The following is a 26,986-nucleotide window of genomic DNA, read 5'->3' on the forward strand; positions in this document are numbered from 1 at the left end:
AATAACTCAGTTTAAAAATGGGGTAGAGGCTTGTTTTGTGACCTAACATATAGTTTATCCTGAGACTATTCCATGTGCATACAAGAAGAAGGTATTGTATACTACTACTTTGGGGTGCTGTCTGTTAAGTCCAGTTCATTTATAACATAGTTCAATTCCTCTATTTCCTTACTGATCTTCTTTCTAGGTGTTCTGACTGTTACTGAAAGTGAGAAGTGAAGTTTTTGACTATTATTGTAAAACTATTTTTCTCTTTGATTTTGTCAAATTTTGCTTCATATATTTTGGGATTCTCTTATAAGGTGTGCATATATTTATAACTGTTATATTAATTTTTAACAAATGGCCTCTTACCAATATGTAATGTCATTCTTTGCCTCTTGTAACTAGTTTTACTTAAATACTATTTTGCCTAATAATCGCATAGCCACCTCTGGTCTCTTGATTACAATTTGCATGAAAAATCTTTTCCATCCTTTCACTTTAAACCTATTTGTATCTTTATCAAAAATGAGTCTCTGGTAGGCAGACTATAGAAGGTTTGTATTTTTTAGTCCATTTTACCAATCTGTCACTTTTAATTGGAGAGTTTAGTCCATTTACATTTAAGATAATTACTGATAAAGAAGGACTTCTGCCATTTTATCATTGTTCTTTATATATCTTCTATTGTTTTGTTCTTCAATTCCTCTAATACTACCTTATTTTATACGTAATTGATTTTTTTTTACAGGATACCATTTTGACTGCTTTCTCGTTTTGTTTTCTATATTTTTTCAAGTTATTTTTTAAGTGTGTACCCTGGGGACTATAATTAATATCACAAACTTTGAACAATCTAGTTTAAATTAATATCAACATAGCCTCAATAGTATATAAAAACTTTGCTCCTATATTAGCTCTGTCCCACTTTTGTAGTTATTGTTATAAATTACATTCTTATATATTGTTTCCATTAGCATAGACTTTATAAGTGTTGTTTTATGCATTTGCATTTTAAATAACTAGGGAAAACAGGGAATTACAAACCAGAAATATGATAAAAACAGATTGTATATTTACCTATATTGTTGCCTTTGTCACTGTTATTTATTTCTTTGTTTGACTTCGATTTACTGCCCAGTATCCTTTCATTTCAGCTGCCAAGACTAACTTTGGCATTTTTTGTAGGGCAGGTCACAAATGATGAATTCATTCAGTTTTGTCTATCTGGGGATGTCTTAATTTCTCCTTCCATTTGAAACATAATTTTGCCAGCTATAGAATTCTTGATTGACATATTGACAGTTTTTTTCTGTCAATGCTTTAAATATGTTGTCCCACTGCCTTCTGGCCTCTGTGGTTTCATTTTCTTATTTATTAAGGTATCAGTGATATACAATCTTATGAAGGTTTACCATGAGGAACATTGTGGTTACATACTCACCCGTAATATCAAGTCTCCCCCAGCCCATTGTAGTCAATGTCCATCAGCGTAGTAAGATGCTATAGAGTTACTACTTGTCTTCTCTGTGCTATACTGCCTTCCCCATGACCTACCTATATTGTGAGTGCTGAGTATAATGCCCTTTAATCCCTTTTTTCCTCCCACCCCACCCACCCTCTCCAACCCCTTCCCTTTGGTAACCACTAGTCCCTTCTTGGAGTCTGTGAGTCTGCTGCTGTTTTGTTCCTTCAGTTTTGCTTTGTTGTTACACTCCACAAACGAGCAAAATCATTTGGTACTTGTCTTTCTCCACCTGGCTTATTTCACTGAGCATAATACCCTCCAGCTCCATCCATGTTGCTGAAAATGGTAGGATTTGTTTTCTTCTTATGGATGATAATATTCCATTGTGTATATGTAACATATCATTTTTATCCATTCATCCTCTGTGGTTTCTTATGAGAAATAAACTGTTAATCTTATTGAGGATTCCTTTTACTTGATGTGTCACTTCTTTTTGCTGGTTTCAAGATTCTGTCTTTATCTTTGTCTTTATACAGCCACTGTCTTACTAAGAGAGAGTTTTGAGTTAGGCGAATAAAGGCAAACACCTTGCATGTGTTCTCAGGGAAACCCTAGACAGGCCAAAATGGGGAACAAGGTGTACTGTTTCCTCCAGAACAACATGCCTACACCAGGGATGTAAGCTAATGTCTTCAAGACCACCACCATGGAGGGGAGGGAGGTTGGACAGGCTAAGTTAAAATGCCACAAGCCTCTCCTATCCTTAGTACTCTTTTTATTGATTCAGCATTCACTTGGTTGCTATAAACTGTTATTTTGCTGAGTCTGACAAAGTTAATTCATGACAGTTTTGCTTATTTTTTGTGTGTGTGTTTCTGAGGAGGAAGAGAACTTTCAAATTCCCTACTCTACTATTTTTGCTGCTGTCACTCCTCTGTACTCTACCTACCTGTTCTTTGCCTGTACTGTACTGTTTTTTTCCCATTAGAGCCCTTAGCATATTAATCATAGTTATTTTAAATTCCCTGTTTGATCATTCTAAATGTGTGCCATATCTGGATGTTGTTCTGATGTTCACTTTATCTCTTTAGACTGTATATTATTTCCTTGTAGCATGGATTGTAATTTTTTATTGAAAACTGGAATGATGTATTGGATGATAAAAACTAAGGTAAACAGGCCTTTAGTGTGAGGTTTTATGTTAACCTGCATATGAGTTGGGCTTTGTTTAGTGCTTATTCTAGCTGTGCCAAAGGCTTTAGTTGCCTCCAGCATCCTTATTTTTGTATCTCCTATTATTTTTGGTTGTCCCTAAAAACTCCTTCTTAACTAGAGTCTGGGTCTTCCAGGCCTTTCCACTGCAGTATAACAGTATAATAATCACTGTTACTGTACTAGAGTGTGTTACTGTTGTGGTTATGGTATGGGGGGAAGTGAAGTGCTTTATAATCTTATGTTTAAATCTCAGTCTTCTAGTAGGCCTATTTCCCTGGGCTGTGACCTTCACAAGTGTCTCTCAGCTATTTTTTTCTCCTCTTCACTGAGACAGAAAGTCTAGAGGGGGCTGGAATTGAGTAATTTCCCCTCTCTTGGGTACTCTATAATTCTGGTAAAGTCCTTTTCCGTGCTGAGTAGGAGGCCTTTGCTAAGGAGAAAGTGCTTGGTGTATTTCAAAATGTTCCTTTCGCCTATCAGAAGCATGAGGAATTTTCTTTATGTTTCCTTATTAGAACTTGGTAGGGTTTCTGGAGGCAAAAATCATGAAAATGTGGTGATCCCTCTGTGCCAAAACTACAACTCCCAGGAGTCTCTCACTCTCATGCTAGTCCATAATTTGCCTCCAATAATTTGCTGAAGTGACAGTTTAAGTGTTCCTACCAGTTTATGGCTCCACTGGCTTCCACTCCAGGCCGACTGACTTTAGCTATGATTCTCTCTTGGCTTGTCCCTCCAGATTTTAGGGTGGCCATTTGCCCTGCAATCTCACTTTTCTGAGGAGTATAAGAAAAGGTGACACTTTCCAGGTTATTTGGATTTTTTCTTATTGTGAGTCCAGGAGTGAGCATTTCTAAGCATTTAGAAGGTAGAGCTGAAGCCAAAAGTCACGTGTTTTTTTTTATTACGCTGGATAGATTGAACAAAACTTTATTCTTGAAATTCTCCTACTACTAATCTCTGTGATACATAATCTGCTTTTCATACAACCTCTCATGGGTCTTAATCTCATAATCCTTTCTGGTTCCTTTTCATATGCTTGCCATCATGTATCGGTTGTTCACTTGGCCTTTGTCCTTGACACTTTGACCGTTTCACTGTCTTTATTCTCTCTGGCTGAACATATCCATAATAGCAGCTCTATCTACTATTCTTAAACGTAGAACCCAAGCCCAGACTCTTTCCCTAAGTCTCTGACCCTCATCTTCATAAACATGTCCAAAAGCGATCTTATTGTTTTCTCTCCAAAACTTGTTCTGCCACCTATATTCACTTTCTCTTGGATATCACCACTATCTACACAGCATTCCAGGCCATCATGAAGACTCCTACCTTTCCTCAGCAACCATGGAAACCACCAGAGCCTGTAGGTCTTCCTTCCTTATTTTTTCTTGTATTCTTTTTTCTTTTCCATTCACCTGCTTTGGCACTATTTTAATTCTATATTTGGTCTGGACCTTGTATTAATCAGAACTCTGGGTTTTCAATGTAAGAAATTGGACTCCAACTAACTTAAGCAAAAAAGAAAAGAAAAAAATAGAAAAGGAAGAGGAAGAATTTATTAGCTTAAGTAACTGAAAAATCAGAAGAGTGGAATTTTTTCAGGCTTTTCTGGATGCAGAGGTTGATATGTGTCAGCAGGACTCGCTTTCCCCACCCTTTGTCTCCAATGGGCAGCTCCTGATAGTAAGAAGATGGCTACTGGCAGCCCCAAGCCTACACAAACCTTTTGGCTAGCCGTTCCAAAAGACAGCAAGCATCTTTATAGCTTCAGCAAAAGCTATTTTGTAAGTTTGGTTGGGCTACATGACCAACCTCAAACTAATCACTGTGGCCAAAGGGGGCAGGGGTTAAGATAATAAGAGGTGTTTTGCTTGCTCAGGTCTCAGGTCACTTGTCCACTCCTGAGGTTGGAAGAGGGCAGATGAGCACCACCTCAATCATGTGGCCTGAGCAGGATATTAAGATGGGAAAGAGTTGGTACTTGGATGACCAGGGTGTTGGACAAGGAGCATGTGTCCACTCCAGCCTCCTGACGTCCTGACCTTTCTTTGGTCCCTTTTAATCCTTCCTGCAGACTGCTTTTAGAGTAGAACAAGCTGTAGTTATGAAAATGTTTTTTGTTGAAAATTATTTAGGACGTCATCCAATACATTTGGCATGAAGTTCAAATGCCTTAGTTTAAGGCACAGGGTCCTTTCCTGATCTGGTTTTTGCCTACTTCTCTAGCATCATCTTACTCCGCTTACCAGCAAGGATATCAAACTTCTTCACACACTATTTTGAAAATCTGTGCCTTGTCAAGTACTATTCTTTCTTTCTAAATGTCTCCCATTATCTTTCAACCCCTTTTATAAAACCTAGTAAACTCCTTTTTGCCCTCTGAAGCTCACTTGAAGGGTCATCAGGTCTTTTGGGAAACTCCCTTTTCCAAGTTTGCTTTAAATATGCCCTCTCCTGCTTTAATTGCATCCTGTGGTCCACCCTTTAATAACACATTTTATACAATGTATTTATTTGCTTGTTTACAAGTCTGCTTCCATTTTACCATATGTTCTTTTATAGTGAGTACATGTGTTCTATTCAATGTGTATTTGTCCTCAATACTTAGCCCAGAACCTGGTGCATAATAAGAACCTGGAAAATGCTTTAAAAAACTGAACACCCAACACTTGTCAGGCCCCCATACCATTAAACCCCAAACAACAAATGACACCTTCTTTGTTTCAAAATTATTTGGGAAGGCCATTACTATTTAGACTTAGCTTTATGAAACTTTCTACTTATTGCTACCTGATTCAAAAAGGATAATTTATATGTAACAGTACCATTGATGCACTTAAGAAATTTGATTCAATTGATTATCATCTTTTGGAAACTCTCAGTCTATGTGAGGTCCCAGACAGCAAGGATCACATTTCATTCATTGCTTCACAGTCAATGCCTGGCTCACAGATGTGCTCACTGAATGGTTATTGGATAAATAAACATACACATCCTTGTTTTTCTGACTAACCTCTCAACAACTTGTAATAAAACTGAGAATGTTTCTCTCTTTTTTGTCACACACTTTGGTCTCCTCTCCTTTTGATCTCTTCTGAGCCCCTACTTTCACACTTATCCTCTTACTCTTAAACTCTTTTTCTAATCTTCAAGTAGTCAGTAGGAGATGAATTATATTCATGCCTTTACTTGTGCTGAGTCCAAGTGGGAGGGCAGAGCCAGCTAAAATGGGAGTCAGACACCAAGAGTCCCAGTGCAAGAAAGTCCCAGCCTCTCTATGTCTGTAAGATGCAAGTAAGGGCAAAACAGACTTGCAAGCCTAGCTTAGGAGCTCTTGGGATCCAGGCCAGTGTGGCTTCAGTGCCTGGCTTTGGCATCATGGATAGCATGGTAAATTTCTGTTGTTTAAGTCACCCAGTCTATGGTACTTCGTTTTCACAGCCCTAGTAAGCTGGGTATTTTAGGAAGCATTTGTGTTCCCGTCTTGCACTAGTAAGTGCTAAGATGTGGTGTGGCCAAATGGAAAGGGTGTTAGAATAATAGTCAAAAGGTGAGAGAACCAGGTGTCCGTTTTTCCTGTTGACCTGCAAGACCTTGACAAGTCACATTGTTAATGAGTCTTGGTTTCTGCATATCTGAGGTAAGATAACCATACTTGTCCTACTCACTTCACAGAAGGGCTTTGAGGATCAAATTCACAGCTATAAAGTCACACTTTACTTATTAATCAGTTTATAAATATTAGGGGTTATTATTTTCATCATTACTATTATTGTGTAAAGGAGTTTGTATTCTCATCTACATGCCAAATTTGCCCGGCATAACGGTGGAGAGTCCAATCTTTGCTATATCCTGTTTGGAGAGATTCTAACCACCACTCAATTTAATGAGTTCTTCTCTGGCAAGTTATATTTTATGTAATTCAATAATCCCAAATAAAAGTTCACCAATGAGGTAACTTGTGGTCTTTCTTCTTACTGAGAAGCACATGGAAGGAGGAGAAGTGAGGGAGAAGAATGTGGAAACTGGCAGCAATGAGATTTGATTTTTTTTCCTCATAACTTGACCTCATATGGATTAATTTTGTGCAGAAAGTCTCTCTCTGTTGGAAAAGCAACATTTTGTTGGACACCCATCTATGTCAGAAACATCTCAATTTGTGCATCTGTAATACCTATTGAGTACCTACCATGTATACCAGGCACCAGAAATACAATATAAGCAAAGCATACAAGGTCTTTGGCTTTAAAAGGTCAGTGTACAACGGAGAAGAAAAAACACTGAACAATTACAAAAGTCTAATTTAACTAATTGTAAATTTCCAGTTGTGCAAACAATTCCAGTTCAGTTCCTCTTCTCAGGACCTCTGGGTCTGGTACAGTGTTAGGTAGGAATGGGTAGCGACACCCAACACCTAGTCACCACTACAGATGGAGTTCGGAAAAGCAAAATGAAGGATCTGAGTTAGTGCCTCTTTAGAGAAGGAATGATTCAGCAGGGATGACTGATCTTTTTTCCCCTAGTGCTATTTTTCAAGTTCCAGTGACATTTACATATTAAGGTATGCAATGAAAAGGTGACCCTAGAACTGCTGAGACTATGTTGAAAGAGGGCAACTGAAGCCTAGGAAACAGGAAATGCCAAGACATCAAGAGTAGGACTGGCTGCCATGAAAGTGCAACCTCGGTCATGTGCCATGGCCTGGCCCAGCCTCTTATCAGGAGGCTGAGTGCACTGCAGGCAAGGATGGAAGGCAGCACAAAAGGCTGTGGTCTGCACACATGCATGTGTGCATGCACACACACACGCATGCGCACACACTCACCTTTCCCTTTTTTTGCAAGTCTCATCAGGGAGGGGACAAAGCTGTGAAACTTCTGTTTGATGCCTGTTTCTTCACAACGTATAAAATAGGAAGAAAAACAAAAAAAACATTTTCTTTTGCAAGGGCTGCAGTTTAGGAGGTATGATGGTAAATTTTATGTGACAACTTGTCTGGATGATCAGGCGCCCAGACATTTGGACAAATATTCTTTTGGGTGTGTCTATGAGGACATTTTCGGATGATATTAACATTTAAATTGGTAGACTGACTAAAGCAGATTACTCTGCCCAATGTGGTTCGGCCTCATCTGATCAGTTGAAGACTTGAATAGAGCAAAAACAGTGAGCAAGAAGGCACTTGGACCTGACTCCTTAAGCTGGGACATCAGACTTCTCTTGCCTGTGGACTGGTACTTAACACCATCAGCTCTCTTGGGTCTCCAGCTTGCTTAGTACAGATCTTAGTACTTCTCAGCCTTCATAATCATGTGAGCTATTTCAGAAAGAAGGAAAAGAAGGAAGGAAGGAAGGAAGGAGGGAGGGAGGGAGGGAGGAAGGGAGGGAGAAAGAAAGGAAAGAAACAGAGAGAAAGAAAGAAAAAGAAAGAAAGAAAGAAAAGAAAAGAAAGAAAGAAAGAAGAAAGGAAACTAGGAAGGGAAGAAGGGAGGGAGGGAGGGAGAAAGAGAAAGAAAGAGAGAGAGAGGGAGAATGAATTAAGTAGATATATATATATTTTTATCTTATGTATATATCTTCTATTGATTCTGTTTTTGTAGACAACCCTAATACAAGACGCAAGTCACATCCTATGTAAACACCATATATAATACTGTATTCCAGTAGACACTGAAACAGCATTCCTATTTAAAAAGGAAAATTAAAAGAAAACATGTGAAAGCGGTTGAGATTGGAAGAAGCAAAACAGATCTGCAAGTGCCCACAGCCAGGAATTCCAGTGTGTGTATTTGTGGCTGTCTTATTGATGCCGGGGTTCTTGTTCACGAAGCCGAAGAATGAGCTTCACAAACAGTCAAGGTAGGAGAGCACGGTATAGGCTTTTATTTAGAGATACAGTGAAAGAACAGAGCTCCCGGCTTATGCCAGGAGGGGACAAGAGAGTCCGGGGTGGTGCGTTGTCTAGGGGATTTACAGGCAGTTGAGAGACTAAGAGCTAGGGATGTGGATCCACCAGTTGGTCTCTAAGTGTTTATTTTTAAAGAGACACTAAGTTTCTTATCGGTTTTTCAGACTATTTTGTGGAGTTAACATAATGAATTTACTGCTTTGATCCTTTCTCAGAATAGCAGTTTCTTGGTTTGGGAGCACATCAGTCAAGGCTGCTTGTCTTGCTTTCAAGGTGAGCTGAGTTACTGACTTGATTAGGGCTGGAGGAGGAAAAGCAGCATCTGGGTAAAGTTAAAGGTAAGCTGGGCCTCTCGGCAGGCTAAAGTAAATTTTACAATAGCCTCATTTAATTGACACAAACAAGACATGGGCTTGCTGAGGTATTTTTTTTTATCTAGGGGATGTTCAAACATTCCAGGCCAGGTTATTCCTGGCTTTTTAGTTTTACCTAATCTTCACTGAAGAATGCTTATATTCCTAGTTTGATATTTTACTTTAGAGAATTAATGTGACTCTGTCTTTGTTTAAATGTTTAATATGGAGTTTTGGTAGGGGTCTTTTTCCAGAGGCCCTCACCCTACTCTGACTACACCCACGGTCCCTGTCTCACTATGAGGGAAGGTAATGCAGGTCCTATAGTTCAATCACATTCTGACACAACTTGGAGTTAGTGTCAGATCCCCAAGTTAAGGGCTCAATCCTACAAGACTGCCCCCATTTCAGATACCAGTCCCTTATAAGTCCCAGGTTATAACCTCCATCTCTGACCAACTGGTTCTACATTGGGGTTCCCATGACCCCCTCTTGGGTTGAAGAATTTGCTAGAATGGCTTACGAAACTCATGGAAACCCTTATGTTTATGTGTTTATTATAAAGGATATAATAAAGGGTACAGATGAAGAGCCAAATGAAGAACTCCATAGTGTAAGGCTGGGGGCACTGATGGGAGGAGTAAGCACATCGGACACTGATGACGTGCTAAAGTCTCCGGCTGCTGCCCCCTCTCACATCGGACACTGATGACGTGCCAAAGTCCCTGGCTGTTGCCCCCTCTTAACTTGAAAAATGTGCTTTGGGCTAGCCGATCTTCGTGCCGCTGTAAATCTAAGCTCTGCCTCCCCCTACTTTCTTTAAAAACTCGTTGCGTGTCTACTTAAGTATGAATTCCCCAGCCTCCATTTCTATAGACTGGGGAAATCTCGCCCAGGTATTTGCATTCAAATAAACTACCTGGCTCTTTGCTGCCTCTCTTCTCCTGCTTATTTCGGTTAGAATTTATCTTACACATAGGGCGAGGTCTGGAGTAAGGGGACTGGAGCTTCCATGCCCTCTCTTGGCGCAACACTTCCCAGCACTTCCATGTGCTCACCAACCTGGAAGCTCTGTGAACCCCATACACCTTTGGGATTTTTATGGAGGCTTCATTACATAGGCATGACTGATCATTCACTCAATTTCCAGCACCCCTCTGCTCCCTGGAGGATGGAGGTGTGAAGTGGATTCAAGCAAGATTCTAATCATCACTTGGACTTCCTGGTGAAAAGCCCCCAACTCAAAGCTATTCAGGAGCCCACCAAAAGTGGCCTCATTAGAACAAAAGGCACTGCTACCACCCAGGAAATGCCAAGTAATTTATGAGCTCTGTGTCAGGATCCAGGGTCAAGGACCAAATATTACAACAAGATGCTCCTGGTGCTCTTATCACTTAGGATATTATAAGGGTTTCAGGAGCTCTGTGTCAGGAACTGGGGGCAGACATACATATATATATACATAAAAATTATATTTTACATTTGCTCTCTGCTTTAAATGTTTCACAGTAATGACAAGACAAAATTCAAATGACTTCAAAATTCAGCATTTATTCCCACTAAAAACAGGGTTACATACAGTTGAAATGATGACAGCTGACTATTTATATCCTTGAAACTCCTCTACCAATCCAACCTTTATTATCAGATCCAAGCTTTGGTAAAGAATTCTGATTCTGCTTTTGAAACAGACAAAACCTAAAGAGATTATAAATTGAATGTTACAAACCTGGCCAATTGTTTTTACATGTAATAGTGCAAACCAAATATCAACAAATTGTATGGTTCTATACCACACTTCCTCTAAAATATCATGAATCATATTATAGATCTGACTTTGAATGTTACATGAGGGGAGAAAAGGTCAATGCATATCGAGATGGCAATTTTTCAGAGGGGGAAAAATATCCTCCATCCCCACCAAAGTCCACGGCAATGACAGAGGAGTTAGATTTTGTAAAGAAGTAAAGGTATATCCGCACCTAAAAGTGAGGTAACTATCTCCATGGACCGATTGGGGATCCCGACTACAGAGGGAAAAAGGATTGGAAGCTACACACAGCCTCTTAAGCTTCAGAAACAAAAAAGTTAGTTGCTGAGGCCAGAAAGGCTTGGGCAGGGTCAGAAGGTAGGTTCACTCCCTGGGAGGAGCTCAGAGGCAGAAGCAGTAACAGTGTTTCTGTTATTTCCGCAGCTGCAGGCAGTCATGGGGGCAGTTGTTTTCCTGAGGCGTGGTTACCCCAGGTTCCGTACATTTTATTTTTTTTATTGTGGAGTGCTTCACAAATTTGTCAGTCATCCTTACCCAGGGGCCATGCTAATCTTCTATCATTCAATTTTAGTGTATGTGGTGCCGAGGCGATCACCCAGGTTCAGTACTAAGCCTCTTGTTTGTGGTTAAGCTTTTGTGAAATAGTGTAACATTTTGACTCCTGGCAGAGGATTCTTTTTTTTTCTTTCCCTCCCTCCTTTCCTCCACCCTGTTCCCTCCCTTGGCCCCCTCTTTCTCTTTTTTTTCCCCATAGCTTTATTGAGATATAATGGCCATCTGACATCGTGTAGGTTTACGATGTAAAACTTCATGATTTGATATGTGTATGTATTGCAAGATGATTATCACAACCCTGTTAGTTGACACCTCAGTCACCTCATATTACATTTTTCTTTATGGTGACATTTAAAATGTACTCTCTTTGCAGCTTCCAAGAATATAATACAGCACTGTTAACTATAGTCACCCTGCTGTATGTCAGACCCTCAGAAGTTATTCATCTTATAAGTGGAAGTTTGTACACTTAGATGAACATCTCCTCATTTCCTGGAACTCCAGCCCCAGGCGCACCTTTGTATTGTTTCTATGAGTTCGGCTTTTTTGGGTTCCAAATAAAAGTGAGATCATACAGTATTCTGTCGTGGCCATTACGTCTCTGAAGTGTGAGGTCTCCTGTCTCACAAGGTGCAAACGCCAAGTCAAAAACGGGAATTTCAGAGCAACAGTGGACCAGGCAGAATCCCCAGGAACTCTTATTAAAATGCCCTCATTGGCGCCCAAACTAAGAGCCAACGCCTCGGGACGTCGGGGTGCGGCCCAGAAATCTAAATTTCTCTCCCAAGAAATTCACCCCCACTGAGGGTATTGGATGTTGATAGCTTTTAGGATTTAACCCAAGTTCCCCACGTGCACCTGCGCCCTCGCGGCCGGAAGGGTCCGCCCGGCCGTAGCGGAGACGGTGAGGAGCTGGGGGCGCGGCCAGATCGGCTGTGGATCAGGCAGAAGCCGGGCGCGTCGGAAGCGCAGCCAGCCAGCCGCGGTCTCCGCGCGGGGAAGCTTCGAGCCCAGCGCGCGGAGGCGGTGAGTTCCCGAGCTTCGGACGCGCGGACCCCCACAGGGCTGGGAGCCAGGCTCCCCTAGGGGGCTGGGGCGGCGAGTTTTGGATACCCCGTGCCCAGGCAGAGCTTTCCAGGGAGTTTTCACGCCCAGGCCACCCCTTCGAGGCGGGGGGCGGCGGGCGCGAGGTGGAGCGGGGGCTGTGGCGTCCCCGTCCGGCACGGGTCCCCGCCATCGCTGCCTGCGACCCGGCCACGCCTTTCCGGTTATTGCGGGCTGGGAGCGCCCCTCCGGGAGGACATGTTCACCGGGGATCGCTCCGGGCCGCGCCCGCACCCGTGGCCTCGGATTTTAACCCTCCTCAGTCATTTCAGGCGCGCCTCCCCGTGGCCTTGGCCCAAGTGCGCTCTTTTCACTCCCCTAGATGTCCCGGGACCCTGGGAGCCCGCGACCGTTTGGGAGGCTTTGGGGAGTCGCCCCCAGCTCCAAGTTCAGGGACGTGCCCGCCCCTTCCCCGCGTCTAGGCCGGGAGAGGCGCACCGGGACGGTCAGTGCCCCGGAAGACAGACGTGCTGGGAGGTTGGGGGGAGTCAGCCCTGCGGGTCCCCAGCCCAAACCGGCCCAGGTACTGGCTGCCCTCCAGCGACGGGTAGGTGGGTGCCTGGGCTGGGGACAGAGAAGCTCCGTAGGGATGAGACCTCAGGAGCAATAGCCTTTCTCGAGCGCTTCTTCTGTGCCGGCACGCTGCTGTTCGCTTGCCTTTTTTTTTTTTTTTTTGGTGTCATTAATATACAATCTTACGAGCAACATTACGGTTACTAGATTCCCCCATTCTCGAGTCTCCCCACCACATACCCCCATTACAGTCACTGTCCATCAGCGTAGTAAGATGCTGTAGAGTCACTACTGGTCTTCTCTATGCTATGGTGCCTTGCCTGAGACCCCCACCCCCTACATATGCGTGCTAATCGTAATTCCCCCTTTTCCCCCTTATCTCTCCCTTCCCACCCACCCTCCGCAGTCCCTTTCCCTTTGGTAACTGTTACTCCATTCTTGGGTTCTGTGAGTCTGCTGTTGTTTGGTTCCTTCAGTTTTTTCTTTGTTCTTATACTCCACATATGAGTGAAATCATTTGATAATCATCTTTCTCCACCTGGCTTATTTCAACGAGCATAATACTCTCTAGCTGCATCCATGTTGTTGTAAATGGTAGGATTTGTTTCCTTCTTATGGCTGAATAATATTCCATTGTGTATATGTACCACTTCTTCTTTATCCATTCATCTACTGATGAACACTTAGGTTGCGTCCATTTCTTGGCTATTGTGAATAGTGCTGCCATAAACATAGGAGTGCATACGTTTTTTACAAACAGGGCAGCTGCATTCTTAGGGTAAATTCCTAGGAGTGGAATTCCTGGGTCAAATGTTATTTCTATTTTTAGTTTCTTGAGGAACCTCTATACTGCATTCTACAATGTTTGAACTAGTTTACATTCCCACTAGCAGTGTAGGAGGGTCCCCAATTCTCCATATCTGCACCCACATTTGTTGTTTGTCTTTTGAATGTTGGCCATCCTAACTGGTGTGAGGTGATATCTCATTGTGGTTTTAATTTGCATTTCTCTGATTAGAGATGTGGAGAATATTTTCATGTGCCTGTTTGCCATCTGAATTTCTTCTTTGGAGAAGTGTCTGTTCAGCTCCTCTGCCCATTTTTTAATTAGGTTATTTGCTTTTTGTTTATTGAGGTACGTGAGCTCTTTATATAATTTGGATGTCAACCCCTTATCAGATATGTCATTTATGAATATATTCTCCCATATTGTAGGATGTCTTTTTGTTCTACTGATGGTATCCTTTGCTCTACAGAAGCTTTTCAGTTTGATATAGTCCCACTTGTGCATTTTTGCTTTTGTTTCCCTTGCCAGGGGAGATATGTTCATGAAGAAGTTGCTCATGTTTATGTCCAAGAGATTTTTGCCTATATTTTTTTATAAGAGTTTTATGGTTTCATGACTTACATTCAGGTCTTTGATCCATTTTGAGTTTACTTTTGTGTATGGGGCTAGACAATAGTCCAGTTTCGTTCTCTTGCATGTAGCTGTCCAGTTTTGGCAACACCAATTGTTGAAGAGGCTGTCATTTCCCCATTGCATATCCATGGCTCCTTTATCATGTATTAATTGACCGTATATGGTTTGGTTTATATCTGGGCTCTCTAGTCTGTTCCACTGGTCTGTGGTTCTGTTCTTGTGCCAGTTCCAAATTATCTTGATTACTTTGGCTTTGTAGTAGAGCTTGAACTTGGGGAGCATTATCTTCCCTGCTTCATTCTTCCTTCTCAGGATTTCTTTGGCTATTTGGGGTCTTTTGTGATTCCATATGAATTTTAGAACTATTTGCTCTATTTCATTGAAGAATGCTGTAGGTATTTTGATAGGGATTGCCTTGAATCTGTTTATTACTTCAGACTGTGTGGCAATTTGGACAATATTAATCCATTCATTGGTATCTTTAATTTCTCTCATGAGTGTCATGTAGTTTTCAGGGTATAGGTCTTTCACTGTCTTGGTTAGGTTGATTCGTAGGGATTTTATTCTTTTTGATGCAATTGTGCATGGAATTATATTTCTGAATTCTCTTTCTACTAGTTCATCATTAGTGTATAGGAATGCAACATATTTCCGTGTATTAATTTTGTATCCTGCAACTTTTCTGAATTCAGACATTAGATCTAGTAGTTTTGGAGTGGTTCCTTACGGTTTTTTATGTACAATATCATGTCATCTGCCACAGGGACCGTTTAACTTCTTCCTTGCCAATCTGTATGCCTTTTATTTCTTTGTGTTGTCTGATTGCCGTGACTAGGACCTCCAGAAGTATGTTGAATAAAAGTGGACAGAGTGGTCATCCTTGTCTTGTTCCCGATCTTAAAGGAAAAGCTTTCAGCTTCTCGCTGTTAAGTATGATGTTGGCTGTGGGTTTGTCATATATGCCCTTTATTATGTTGAGGTGCTGGCCCTCTGTACCCATTTGTTAGAAGTTTTTCTCATGAATGAATGTTGAATTTTGTCCAATGCTTTTTCAGTATCCATGTAGATGATCATGTGGTTTTTGTCCTTCTTTTTGTTGATGTGGTGATTGGTGGATTTTAGAATGTTGTACCATCCTTGCATCCCTGGAATAAATCCTACTTGATCATGATGGATGATCTTTTTGATGTATTTTTGAATTTGGTTTGCTAATGTTTTGTTGAGTGTTTTTGCATCTGTGTTCATCAGGGATATTGGTCTGTAATTTTCTTTTCTTGTGGTGTCTTTGCCTGGTTTTCTTATTGGAGTGATGCTGGCCTCGTAGAATGAGTTTGGGAGTATTCCCTCCTCTTCTACCTTTTGGAAAACTTTAAGGAGGATGGGCATTAGGTCTCCTGCTGTTCGCTTTCTGGAGCCTGGATCCACAGCAGGAAATTTTATCTAGTAGATGCTATGGCTGTTCTCATGCTACAGGAGTACTGGGTGTCAGCGTCGCACAGCTGGCAGGTCAGCACACCTACATCTGCCTGGCACAAAAGTTCAGGCTACCCGACAGATGAAGGGTGGCATGGGGGAGTGTCCCAGTGGGATGACTGGGTGTGAAGAGTCCTGAGAATTTTTCCCTTGTCCCACTCCAGGCAAGAGAAGAGGTGCAGGAGGCATCTGGCAAATGCAGAGAGAGAGGACCCTGAGCACAAAGGCAGGTATGGCCTCCAGACCTATGGAGACTTGTAGGTGACCAGTTCTGTGACCACAGAGGTTGCGGTACGAACATTAGGATGTTCTCAGAAATGAGCATCGGAGGAGTCTATTGAGTCTAACCTCATCACCATTTATTTCCCTCTGGCATTTACTGTGTGACCTGGGACAAGTCATTCAGTCCTCCTAAGCCTCAAACCTCGGTGCCCTCGTGTGTACTCAGGGCATGATACTAGTACCACCGCCTGACTTTGGGTGAGGCCTAAATGGACTAAGGCAGGTACTAGCCTTTGGACAGCACCTGGCACACAGTGTGGTGAACGTGGTGAATGTCCTTCACCTCTAAACGCAGACGGGATTCCTGGTGGCTGTCCTGCTGCAGTGCATTTTCTCACTCGGCATGCTATCGGAGGGTGAGGGTCACAGGGATGTGGGCTCAACTGCACACCTCGAGTGGAGAAGAATGAGGGACTGAGGATTTGCTGCCTTTGCAAGGCGTGGCTCTGGCTAAGATGCCCATGGTTGCAGGTGACTTAGGGTGACTCAAAGCTGGATGGACTTGCACGGCTATTCATGGGGTGGGTTGTGAGTGTCGCTCCTCTGTTCTCTTCTGGCCCACCTATATTCAGAAAGGCAAGAAAATAGAAATTAGACTGGGAATGGGCTTAAAGGCCACAGATCTATGGAGGTTCATTTAGGGGAAGGGGTTCTTAACCTTGGGTCAGTGGAATTCTAGGGCAGTGGTGTCCAGCAGAACTCTCTGCACTGATGGCACTTGAAGTGTGGTAGGAGCTGAATTTTTAACTAATTTATACTTAAACTGCCCCGTGGATCTAATGACTGCTGTGCTGGACCACACGCTTCTAGAGGGTCTGTGGGTGGAGTTGGAATTGTTATTAAGCTTCTGAAAAGTGGGTGCAGAATTGGATGTGTGTGTGTGTGTGTTTGTGTGTGTGTGTGTGTGTGTGTGTGTGTGTGTGTGTGTGTGTGTGTGTGCATTTTTCAAGGAACTGAGACCATGGCTTTCATCAGATTCTCCAAGCCAAGCAAGAAGATGACCATCTGCTACCTTAGGGCTTTGGTGAGATGGACGCAGTTAAGGGAGCTTAGTAAGCCCTCGGGTAACCACTGTGGTTTCTCCTTTCTCACTTTGTCCCGTCCTCAGCTGTAGGTGCCTCCTTCCCCTGACGGCTACACAGAGAAACAAATTGGAATTGAGACTTCAGGCCCCAGCTAAATCGTCCGCCGTTGGAAGAGACATGGCTGTGCCCCTGGGTAGTGCGATGCAGACCTTGAATCAGGGCTCCGTGTTGGAAGAGTATGACACTGACCGTGAAGTCTTCCGCCAGCGCTTCAGACAGTTCCAGTATGAAGAAGCAGCTGGGCCACGTGATGCTTTCAAGAAACTCTCGGAACTTTGCCGTCAGTGGCTGAAGCCAAATTTAGGTTGTCTGGAAGAAATCTTGGAAGTGCTAGTGTTGGAGCAACTCATGCAGATTCTGCCCATAGAGATACAGAACTGCACCAGGCAGTTTAGCATGAAAAATAGAGAAGCTCTTTTTTCACTGATAGAATTCTTACAGACAAAAACTGACGTATCAGAGCAGCAGGTAAGAAAAGAGTTTGGCATCTTGGTAATTAGACCCAAAGAAGTAGCAGAGGCAGCTGGGACTGGATTAGACATTTTTTTCTGTCTTTTCTCAATCCCAAGATTTCACTGCCGTCATTTTAATTTTTCTTTTCTGCTGGAATCAGCATGTGGGTCAGTGGTTCTCAACCCATCGTACCCACTCCCCCACCTATAACAAATATTTTGTAATGACCTCTTAAATATTCTTAAATTCATAGATAGAATGACCTACCTACCTTCATCCATCAAAAATATCAATATTGTGCTAGAGTCTGAGGCCTCGTCCTGCCATTGCCTCTTTTGTATGCCCTTTTACCTAATGGCGTTTTTTCCCTTTTTACAAGATAAAGGGTTATTTTAAAAAAGAGGATAGATAATGAGTGGCAGGTCGGAAATGACCCAAAATACCTTAAATGTTTCCTGTCTGGCTCTGTACAAAAAGTTTGCCAGCCTGAGTCAGGTGGAGTCAGGAAGGAATACAGCGGAACAGTAAGGTAGTTCATTATAAACTATCAGCATGGCCACCTGCCCGCGTTTGGGCTTGAGTGCATCAGAAGCCCTCATGAAGCTGTCAGACGCTTACATCCGTGCATCGATTCCCTGTGAGGGCGACAGCCCCATGTTCAGAGTGATACCCCCCAAACACTGAGCAGGGTTGCTGCTGCTCATGGGGTTTCCAAAGTGGCAAACAAGTCCTGGTAAATCCAAACAGTCAGTCGTATAGAATTCCTTTGATTTTCACAGGACTGCAGTTCCTACAATTTCAAGTTATCTAAAACTATTCAAAACCAACCAGTTGTACTTATATTACCAACAGGATGAAGTTCTTAACAGGCTCTTTTCACCTACATGAATGCTTGAAGGGGACATTCCACAGTTGTTTGGGAGGTGGAGTAATTGTGCACTATGAGTTCTGTGTAACTCATCTCTGGCCTGTGCAGTTCCAATAGCCACCAGCAGCCATCATATCCATGGGGACACCCCATGGGGATGGTGGGCTGCCCCTGTCAAAACGACCAGGTAAAACCTGTCTGGGTTGTGCCATAGCTGAGCACAGGGCAGAATCTGTGAGAAGGGAGAAAGTGCTTCCAGCTGGGCAGCTGGGGCCCTCCAGTCTTGTGTGTCGCCGGGCTCAGCAGAAGCCTGCCTGCACAGGAGCCTTCCTAAGATTCCTGCCCTCCTAGGATGGATTGAGTGTATCGTCCTTCCTCTCTGTGTCCTTGGTTCGGCTCACCATGCAAGAGTCTCTCTCCTGTGGTCTTGTCGTGCACTGCCAGTGTGGTGGCCCCCAGCCACGTGTGCCTCTAGAGCACCTGGAACGGGGCTAGTCCAAACTGAGATGTGCTGTAAGTGTAAAATGCGCAGCACATCCAGAGGGCTAACTATGAAATATAGCAGGTGAACTGTCTGGTTAATACTTGTTTATAGCGATTACATGTTGAAATCCTGATAGCTGCGGTGTGTTGGATTAAAGAAGACATATGATTAAGAATGACCTGTCCTCTTTCTTTCCACTCATTTTCACCTGCCGCTGGAGAATGTAAAATGACATGGGTGGCTCACATTATGTTGCTGCTGGGCAGGGCTCGTCTAGACCTTACAATGACAGGTTGTGGCGTTTTCCCCAGGTGGATAGGCAGGAAGTGCTCTTGGAAGCACTGGCACCGGTGGGAACGGCGCACATACCACCAGACATCCACCTGGAGTCACCCCCAGTCCAAGTGATGGGACCTGCCCCGGAGGCCCCAGTGGCAGAGGCGTGCATCCCACAGGGAGGGCCGCAGGAGCTGAGCTATGGTGCTGCTGGGGAATGCCAGCCCTTTCTGGACCCAGGTAAGGCAAGGGCTTTATTTCCTTTCCTTGGTTTGTGTTTGAGAGCTCCAGAGCTCTGCAAGGTTGGTCTGGTTAAGGAACACCACCTATGTGATGGAAATGGACCCACTCTGTTAAAGAGAAGGAGGGGATGTCTGTCCTGGAATAGCTGGGCAAAATGCATAAAGAAGGTTAGATAAAATGGGATTAAAAACCCCTTAAACTAATCATCCTCTGCAGGAGGCTCTTGACCAAGAAATTTACCCAGGAAGACTGGGATTTGGGATTCTCTGGATAAGGACCGAATCCCTGCAAATGTCATCACTAGGACCTGTAATGTGGCTCCAAGGGCCTCCGTGCTTTTACGGAAAAGAGCCTTATTCTCACTTGATACTTTCTTAATATACTCAAGGGCTTCAGGTCCCCTATGAGGATTTAATCCTCCACCACAGTATAAACCAAATACCTATGTCATTTGAACAAAATCTACATGTTTTTTTCTGGTGTAGAAAGCAGACTATCCCTAGCAGGCTCACCCGGAGTGCATTTTTGTTAATTCAAGTATCATTTTTAATCAGGTTATTTTTTGTGTGTTGAGGCATGTGAGCTCTTTATATATTTTGGATGTTAACGCCTTATCAGACAAGTCATTTACATCATATTCTCCCATATTGTAGGACGCCTTTTTTTTCTGCTGATGGTGTCCTCTGCTGTACAGAAGCTTTTTAGTTTGATGTAGACCCACTTGTTCATTTTGCTTTTGTTTCCCTTGCCCGAGGAGACGTGTTCAGGAAAAAGTTACTCATGTTTATATTCAAGAGTTTTTTGCGTATGTTTTCTCGCATTCAGGTCTTTGATCCATTCTGAGTAAGGTTTTGTGTATGAGGTTAGACTATAATCCAGTTTCATTCTCTTGCCTGTAGCTGTCCAGTTTTGCCAACGCCAGTTGTTGAAAGAGGCTGTCATTTCTGCATTGTATATCCATGGCTCCTTTGTCATATATTGGCCATATATGTGTGGGTTTATATCTGGGCTCTCTATTCTGTTCCATAGATCCATAGGTCTTCTCTTGTGCCCGTAACAAATTGTTTTGATTTCTGTGGCTTTGTAGTAGAGCTTGAAGTTGGGGAGCATAATCCCCTCAGATTTGTTTTTTCTTGTCAGGATTTCTTTGGCTATTTGGCGTCTTTTGTGGTTCCATATCAATTTTAGAGCTATTTGTTCTAGTTCATTGAAGAATGCCATTGGTATTTTGATAGGGAGTGCACTGAATCTGTAGATTGCCTAAGTCTGGATGGCCATTTTAACAATATGAATTCTTCCTATCCATGAGCACAGGATATAGTTTCATTTATTGTGTCTTCTTTGATTTCTCCCATGAATGTCTTGAGGCACCTCCTTGGTTAAGTTTACTCCTAGGTATTTTGTTCTTTTTGATGTGCTTGTAAATGAAGTTGCTTTCCTGATTTCTCTTTCTGATAATTTGTTGTTGGTATACAGGAATGCAACAGATTTCTGTGTATTAATTTTGTATCCTGCAACTCAGCTGGATTCACTTATTCTGATCATTTTTTGGTGGAGTCTGTAGGGTTTTCTTTGTATGACATCACGTCGCTTGCAAACAGTAACAGTTTTAACTTCTTCCTTACCAATTTGGATTTTATTTCTTTTATTTCCTTGTATTGTCTGATTGCTGTGGCTAGGTCGTCCACTACCATGTTGAGTAAAAGTGGTGAGAATGGGCATCCTTGTTGTACCCAATCTTAGAGGAAAAGCTTTCAGCTTTTTGCTATGAAGTATTAATGTTGGCTGTGGGTATGTGTATGGCTTTTATGATGTTGAGATCCTTGCCCTCTATGCCCATTTTGTTGAGAGATTTTATCATGAATGCAGGTTGAATTTTGTCAAATGCCTTTTCAGTGTCTATTGAGGTGATCATGTGATTTGTCCTTCTTTTTGTAGATGTGGTGTATGATAGCGATTGATTTTTGAATATTGTTCCATCCTTGCATCCCTACAATAAAGCCCACTTGGTCATGATGGATGACTTTTTTGATGTATGTTTTGAATTTGGTTTGCTAATATTTTGCTGAGGATTTTTGCGTCTATGTTCATCACGTACATTGGTCTGTAATTTTCTTTTCTTGTGGTGTCTTTGCCTGGTTTTGGTATTAGAGTGGTGTTGGCCTCATAGAATGAGTTTAGAAGTACTCGCTCCTCTTCTGCTTTTTGGAAAACTTTAAGGAGGATGGGTATTAGCTCCTCTTTAAATGTTTGATGAAATTCGTCCTTGAAGCCATCTGGCCCAGAAGTTTTTGTTCTTAGTTTGTTTTTTGACTACCAGTTTGATTTCTGTGCTGGTACTTGGTCTGTTCAGATTTTCTGTTTCTTCCTGGGTCAGTCTTGAAAGGTTGAATTTTTCTAGAAAGTTGTCCATTTCTTGTAATCTGTCCAATTTGTTGGCATATAATTTTTCATAGTATTCTCTAAAGATTCTTTGTATTTCCATCGTGTCCACTGTGACTTTTCCTTTTTCATTTCTGATTCTGTTTGTGTGTGTATGCTTTCTTTTTTTCTTGATAGGTCTGGCTCAGGGTTTATCTATTTTGTTTATTTTCTCAAAGAACCAGCTCCTGGTTTCATCGATTCATTCTACTGTCTTACTCTTCTCAATTATTTTTATTGCTGCTCTGATCTTTATCATGTCCCTCCTTCTAGTGACTTTGAGCCTTATTTGTTCTTCATTTTCTAGTTTCATTAGTTGTGAGTTTAGACTATTCATTTGGGATTGTTGTATCCTGAGGTAAGGCTGTATTGGTAAATACTTTCCTCTTAGAATTGTCTTTGGTGCATCCCACAAGCTTTTGGCTGTAGAGTATTGTTGTTTTCATTTGTCTGCATATACTGCTTGATCTCTGTTTTAACTTGGTCATTGATCCATTGATTATTTAGAAGCATGTGGTGAAGCCTGCATGTGTTTGTTGGCTTTTTTGTTTCCTTTGCATAATTTATTTCTAGTTTCATACCTTTGTGGTCTGAGAAGCTGGTTGGCACAATTTCAATCTTTTTTAATTTATCGAGGCTCGTTTTATGGCCTAGTATGTGACCTATTCTGGAAAATGTTCCATGTGCACTTAAGAAGAATGTGTGTCCTCCTGCTTTTGGGTGGAGTGTTCTTCAGATGTCTGTTAGGGCCATCTGTTGTATTGTGTTGGTCAATGCCTCTGTCTCCTTATTTCCTGTCTGGTTGATTTTTCTTTTGGTGTGAGTATTGTGTTGAAGTCTCCTAAAATGAATGCATTGCAGCAAGTGGCAGAACCATTTCAGTCATGTTTAGTTATGAATCTCTATGTGTGTGCATTTCCAGTCCCCATGCTAATTCGCCCCTCTTAGCAACAGTGGCAGGTCCAAGGCTCACGTATTGTGTCGGGGAGCAATACTGCTCTTGACTGTAATACTTTAGTCTCTAAAGCACAAGACAGTCCCGTGTCCTGAACCAGACAGAGAGAATGAATTAAAGAAGAAACATACAGCAATGAGGAGGAAAGGAAACTACCCCTTTCTCATTACTGTTTTAAATGATATTATATACTTTGTCCTACTGACTGGGATGTCCCCCCCGTATCTCCCTCCTGGTCACCCAAATCCCATCTCCTCACCAGGTGTCCAGGGTCTGAGGATCTGGGACTGAGCAAGGAAGAGTCATGCCCAGCAGGGGGCAGTAGCGCACACAGCTTGTTTGGCATCTGTGAGGTTTGCCTGTGGGGGAGTCAGAAGTCAGAAGGCGAGGAGGACAAGGGAAGTTCCCAGGGACTGAGGGCTCACTGAAGGGAATTACTAGTCTGGTTGATGTCACACATAGCCCAGCAGCATCCCAGGGAGTCTATGGGTCAGAGAATTCTGAAGGGCAGCAGTGGCCTGGGAGTCCTCCCGTAAGCACAAGGATCCCTCTTTTTGACAGCTAGCAGATTTGGGGGTGTGGTTTTCTGGGATATGCAAAGCAGGCAGGCTCTAAATGGAGAAAAGTCTGCTTCTGGGGGCTAATTTTTAAATTGGATGTGTGAGAATTCGAGTTTGGTGCCAGCTGCCTCATGAGCTAAGGAGTCTCAGGCTGCAATGGAGAAATGAACCGGTGAGGGGCCAATGCAAAGAGGGCTCGTTTACACCCTTAGGCCCACTTCTAGAACAGCTTCTCTGGTGGTTACTGTGGGAACACCGGCTGGCTGGTATCATGGGTACAGAGAAGAGCCCTGCCAACAGAAGTAGGCATAGAGGCATGACTCTGATGGCATTCACTGTTCACCAAAATACCCTGGAACCATAATACCCTATAAAACACAGCAGGCAGCCTTGCATGGGCATGTGTCAAATTTGGACAAATTTCTCGAATAAGATGTCCAGGAAAGCAGCTCAGACGATGGAGAAACCCGTGGTGACTCAACCTACCCTTCCTCCCCATCCCTCCTCTGGCAGGATGCTCATGGCCAATCCGGGACCTGAGGCTCCCCAAAGGGCATCAAGAAGAGCCGTGGGAGAAGGAATTCCACGACCCCAAGGAAGGGATGGCAGGACTCCACGGCTCTGTGATAGGTAGGTGCAGGCTCACTGAAGCTTGGGAGGAAGGAAAAGGGCAACTGAGCCCCCGTCCCAGGGTAACGACATTCGGGATGCCACTTGGGACTTTGTGTCTTCCCACTAGCCATTGAGGATGACTCCTCTTGGTCCCCATCTCTCCATCCTCCTTGGAGCACAGTGGCTCCTGCAATGTCTATTCCTTCTCGCAAGCCTTGATATGGGGAGAGAAAATAGAGAAATATGTCCAGGCAGAAAAAACTGGAAACTGTGTATCCATTTTCTGTTTCTTTAGATGGAAATGGGCCCAATTCACCCAAACACTCAGAAGAGCTGAAAAGTCCGTTGGGAACTCCCGCAGAGCAGCTGCCGTGGGATGGCCCAGTGCCTGTCCATGACGAGAGCCCGTCTCTAGGAGAGGCAGCTGAGAGCTCCAGCAGGGAAGGGCCCCTCAGCCCCAGACCCCAGAAGCAGGAAAGTCCCGGAGACCTCATAAGGCATCATCCGGGTCACACAGAGGAGATGCCTTTTGAATGCGCTGTGTGTAAGAGGCGATTCAGGCAACGGTCATCCCTTGTATTGCACCTTAAAACTTATTCTGGACAAGAAACATACCAATGTCATGAGTGTAGCATGATTTTCTGTAGTAGAGTAAGTTTTATAAGACACCTGAGAATCCACACAGATGGAAAACCCCATATATGTCAAAGTTGTGGGAAATGTTTTCGTCGACGCCGAGATCTTACTGTACACCAGGTAACGCACACTGATGAGAGACCATTCCTGTGCGAGTATTGTGGGAAAATGTATAGGCAGAAATCAAGCCTTAGTTTTCATTTGAAAAAACCACACAGGGTAGAAGCCATAGAAGTGTATCCATGGCTGTAGAAGCTTCATAAGGAAAGCAGGTTTTATGTGCACCAACTTTCAAGAAGAATCCTCTGAGCATTTGTTGAGGGAAGCATCTCCTACACAAACGAACACTAATTCACAAAAGTCTTAGCCGACACTAGGTTGTCTTGGCAGAACAGTTTTGTTTGAGCTTATTCATAAGGATAGTTTTGTGTTTTCTTATGTTTAAAACCCACCTTCCAAAGCATATAAATTCTAGAGTATTCACCAACTCTTGCCACTGTCCTAGTTTTGATATTTTTGTCTTGGAAAAAAATGATTTGTTTGATGGCTGTGATGAAATTGTCATCCTAAGCCAACCACAGCATAGGAGTTAAGTAAGGAGCATAGGAGTGTCAGAATCCCATGAGATCCGGGGTCGGTATCCCAGTAAAAGAGATGTGCCCAAGCCATCTGTGTCTGTGGACCATTTTCCTCATGTGGAAATGTACGTGCCCCTCCTGTTTCGTTCCCACTAACTAGTTCTTGGAGCAACGTGCATATGCTTCCCTAAGGTGGCAACGAACAGCTCCCCTGACTCCTGCTTACACCCTGTGTCAGAACCACTTGCTCCTGTGCAGCCACACTGGTGTGTTTACATATGGTTTGAGACTTTAACACAGCCCACTTTTGAAATGTCGAGCATTTCATAAGGATAGGTTCAAGGGAAAATGTCCAACTGAGAAAGGGCCGTGAAAGGCAGGTAACGGTACCACCCAATTACGAGGAAGAGCCAATGGGATATGTTAATGGGGAGGCCCTACCCAGAGCGAACTTCCAATAAATACTGTATTTTCTTTCTTTGTTCTTTAAAATGGTGAAAGAATGGATGGCTGTGAATTTTAAGTCTGGATTTGGTCACAGTCCACAAGTGTTATCCAATGTTCTTGCCTCTGACTTTGCAGTTGTTTGTTATTGCCATTTTCATGGTATTTCCTCTCTGTGCCAAGAGTTGGACACTGTTGATAACCTTCTGTTGATTTTTGGTTATAATGCCCATTCATTAATAAAGGAGGTTCATTCTGTTTTCGCTTTGATTTCATTTCGATTTTCTTGGAGACTCATGTCCTATGACCATAGAAAATAAAGGTTCCATTTGTATGACGCACCCTGGGAGTTAATGGTTGGGTCACAGTGTTTATTTACATCTCTTCACCTTCTCTCAATACTGCTAAAATGTAGTACAAATACCTTCTCCCGTCCCTGGCCAGTGGTCTTACTCACTCACTGGTGTCTTTTGATGGTATAATGGTTTCCCATTATAACATAGTCCAGTTACCATTTTTCCGGGGTAGACAGGCCTGTCCCCGGGGGGCCTGGGGCTGTGTGAGGTCAGTGCCGGAGCAGGAGGTACAGGCGGGTGAGTGGGGGCTCAGGACTCTCGCAGGAGTCTGGCAGCAGCAGGGCAGCGCCCGGGGATTGGCTGCATACAGGCCAAGGAGTATAGCGAGAGCCAGGTTTCTCACTGCTGGAGAAGGGAGGCGCAGGGATGGCCAGGGTAAGGCGAGAGAGGACTCTGGAGTCTCGCACTGGAACTGGACGTGGTGGCTTGACTATTTCGGGGGTTGTATTCGTTTTCAAGCCCTGCTGTAAGGCAAGGTCACAAACTGGGTGGCTTCCACCAACAGAAATTTATCCTCTTACATGTCTGGAGGCCAGAAGTCGGAAATCAAGGTGTCAGCAGGGTCATGCTCCCTCTGCTTGCTCTAGGGAAGAATCCTTCCTTGACTCTTCCTAGCTTCTCAGTGGCACTTGGGAGTCCTACGCATTCCTTAGCTTATAGCTGCATAAGGCCAGTCTCTGCCTCTGTCCTCACATGGCTTCTTTCCCTGCTCTCTCCTCTTCTTATAATGACACCAGTTATTGGACTTACAGCCCATACCGTGCTAACCTGGTATGATCTCATCTCAATCCTTAACTACTCACAAACTCAAAGGCTGCTTCCAAATAAAGTCACATTCTGCGGTTCTCAGTGGGCATGAGCTTTGGGGGGATACTATTTCATCATACATACACACAGATAGGTAAATATCATCGACATAGAGATATATATATATATATATATATGTGCAAGAAGTCTGTATGTATGTG

General features: G+C 43.1%; 1 protein-coding gene and 1 non-coding gene across 2 annotated transcripts; one reads left to right on the forward strand and one right to left on the reverse strand.

The window, feature by feature from the left end:
- Nucleotides 1-11,193: 11,193 nt before the first annotated feature.
- Nucleotides 11,194-11,295, reverse strand: LOC130682055 (U6 spliceosomal RNA). The gene has a single exon (XR_008995377.1). It is a non-coding gene; the product is annotated as a U6 spliceosomal RNA (small nuclear RNA).
- A 5,782-nt stretch (nucleotides 11,296-17,077) lies between these two features.
- Nucleotides 17,078-24,892, forward strand: LOC130681822 (zinc finger protein 449-like). The gene is made up of 4 exons (XM_057495394.1): nucleotides 17,078-17,600; nucleotides 19,249-19,453; nucleotides 23,906-24,022; nucleotides 24,300-24,892. The coding sequence occupies exons 1-4, from the start codon at nucleotides 17,250-17,252 to the stop codon at nucleotides 24,890-24,892; spliced, it is 1,266 nt and encodes a 421-aa protein (XP_057351377.1). The 5' UTR covers nucleotides 17,078-17,249.
- The last annotated feature ends 2,094 nt before the right edge of the window (nucleotides 24,893-26,986 follow it).

This window comes from Manis pentadactyla, chromosome X (genome assembly GCF_030020395.1).
Source record: "Manis pentadactyla isolate mManPen7 chromosome X, mManPen7.hap1, whole genome shotgun sequence".
Classification (NCBI taxonomy): Eukaryota; Metazoa; Chordata; class Mammalia; order Pholidota; family Manidae; genus Manis; species Manis pentadactyla.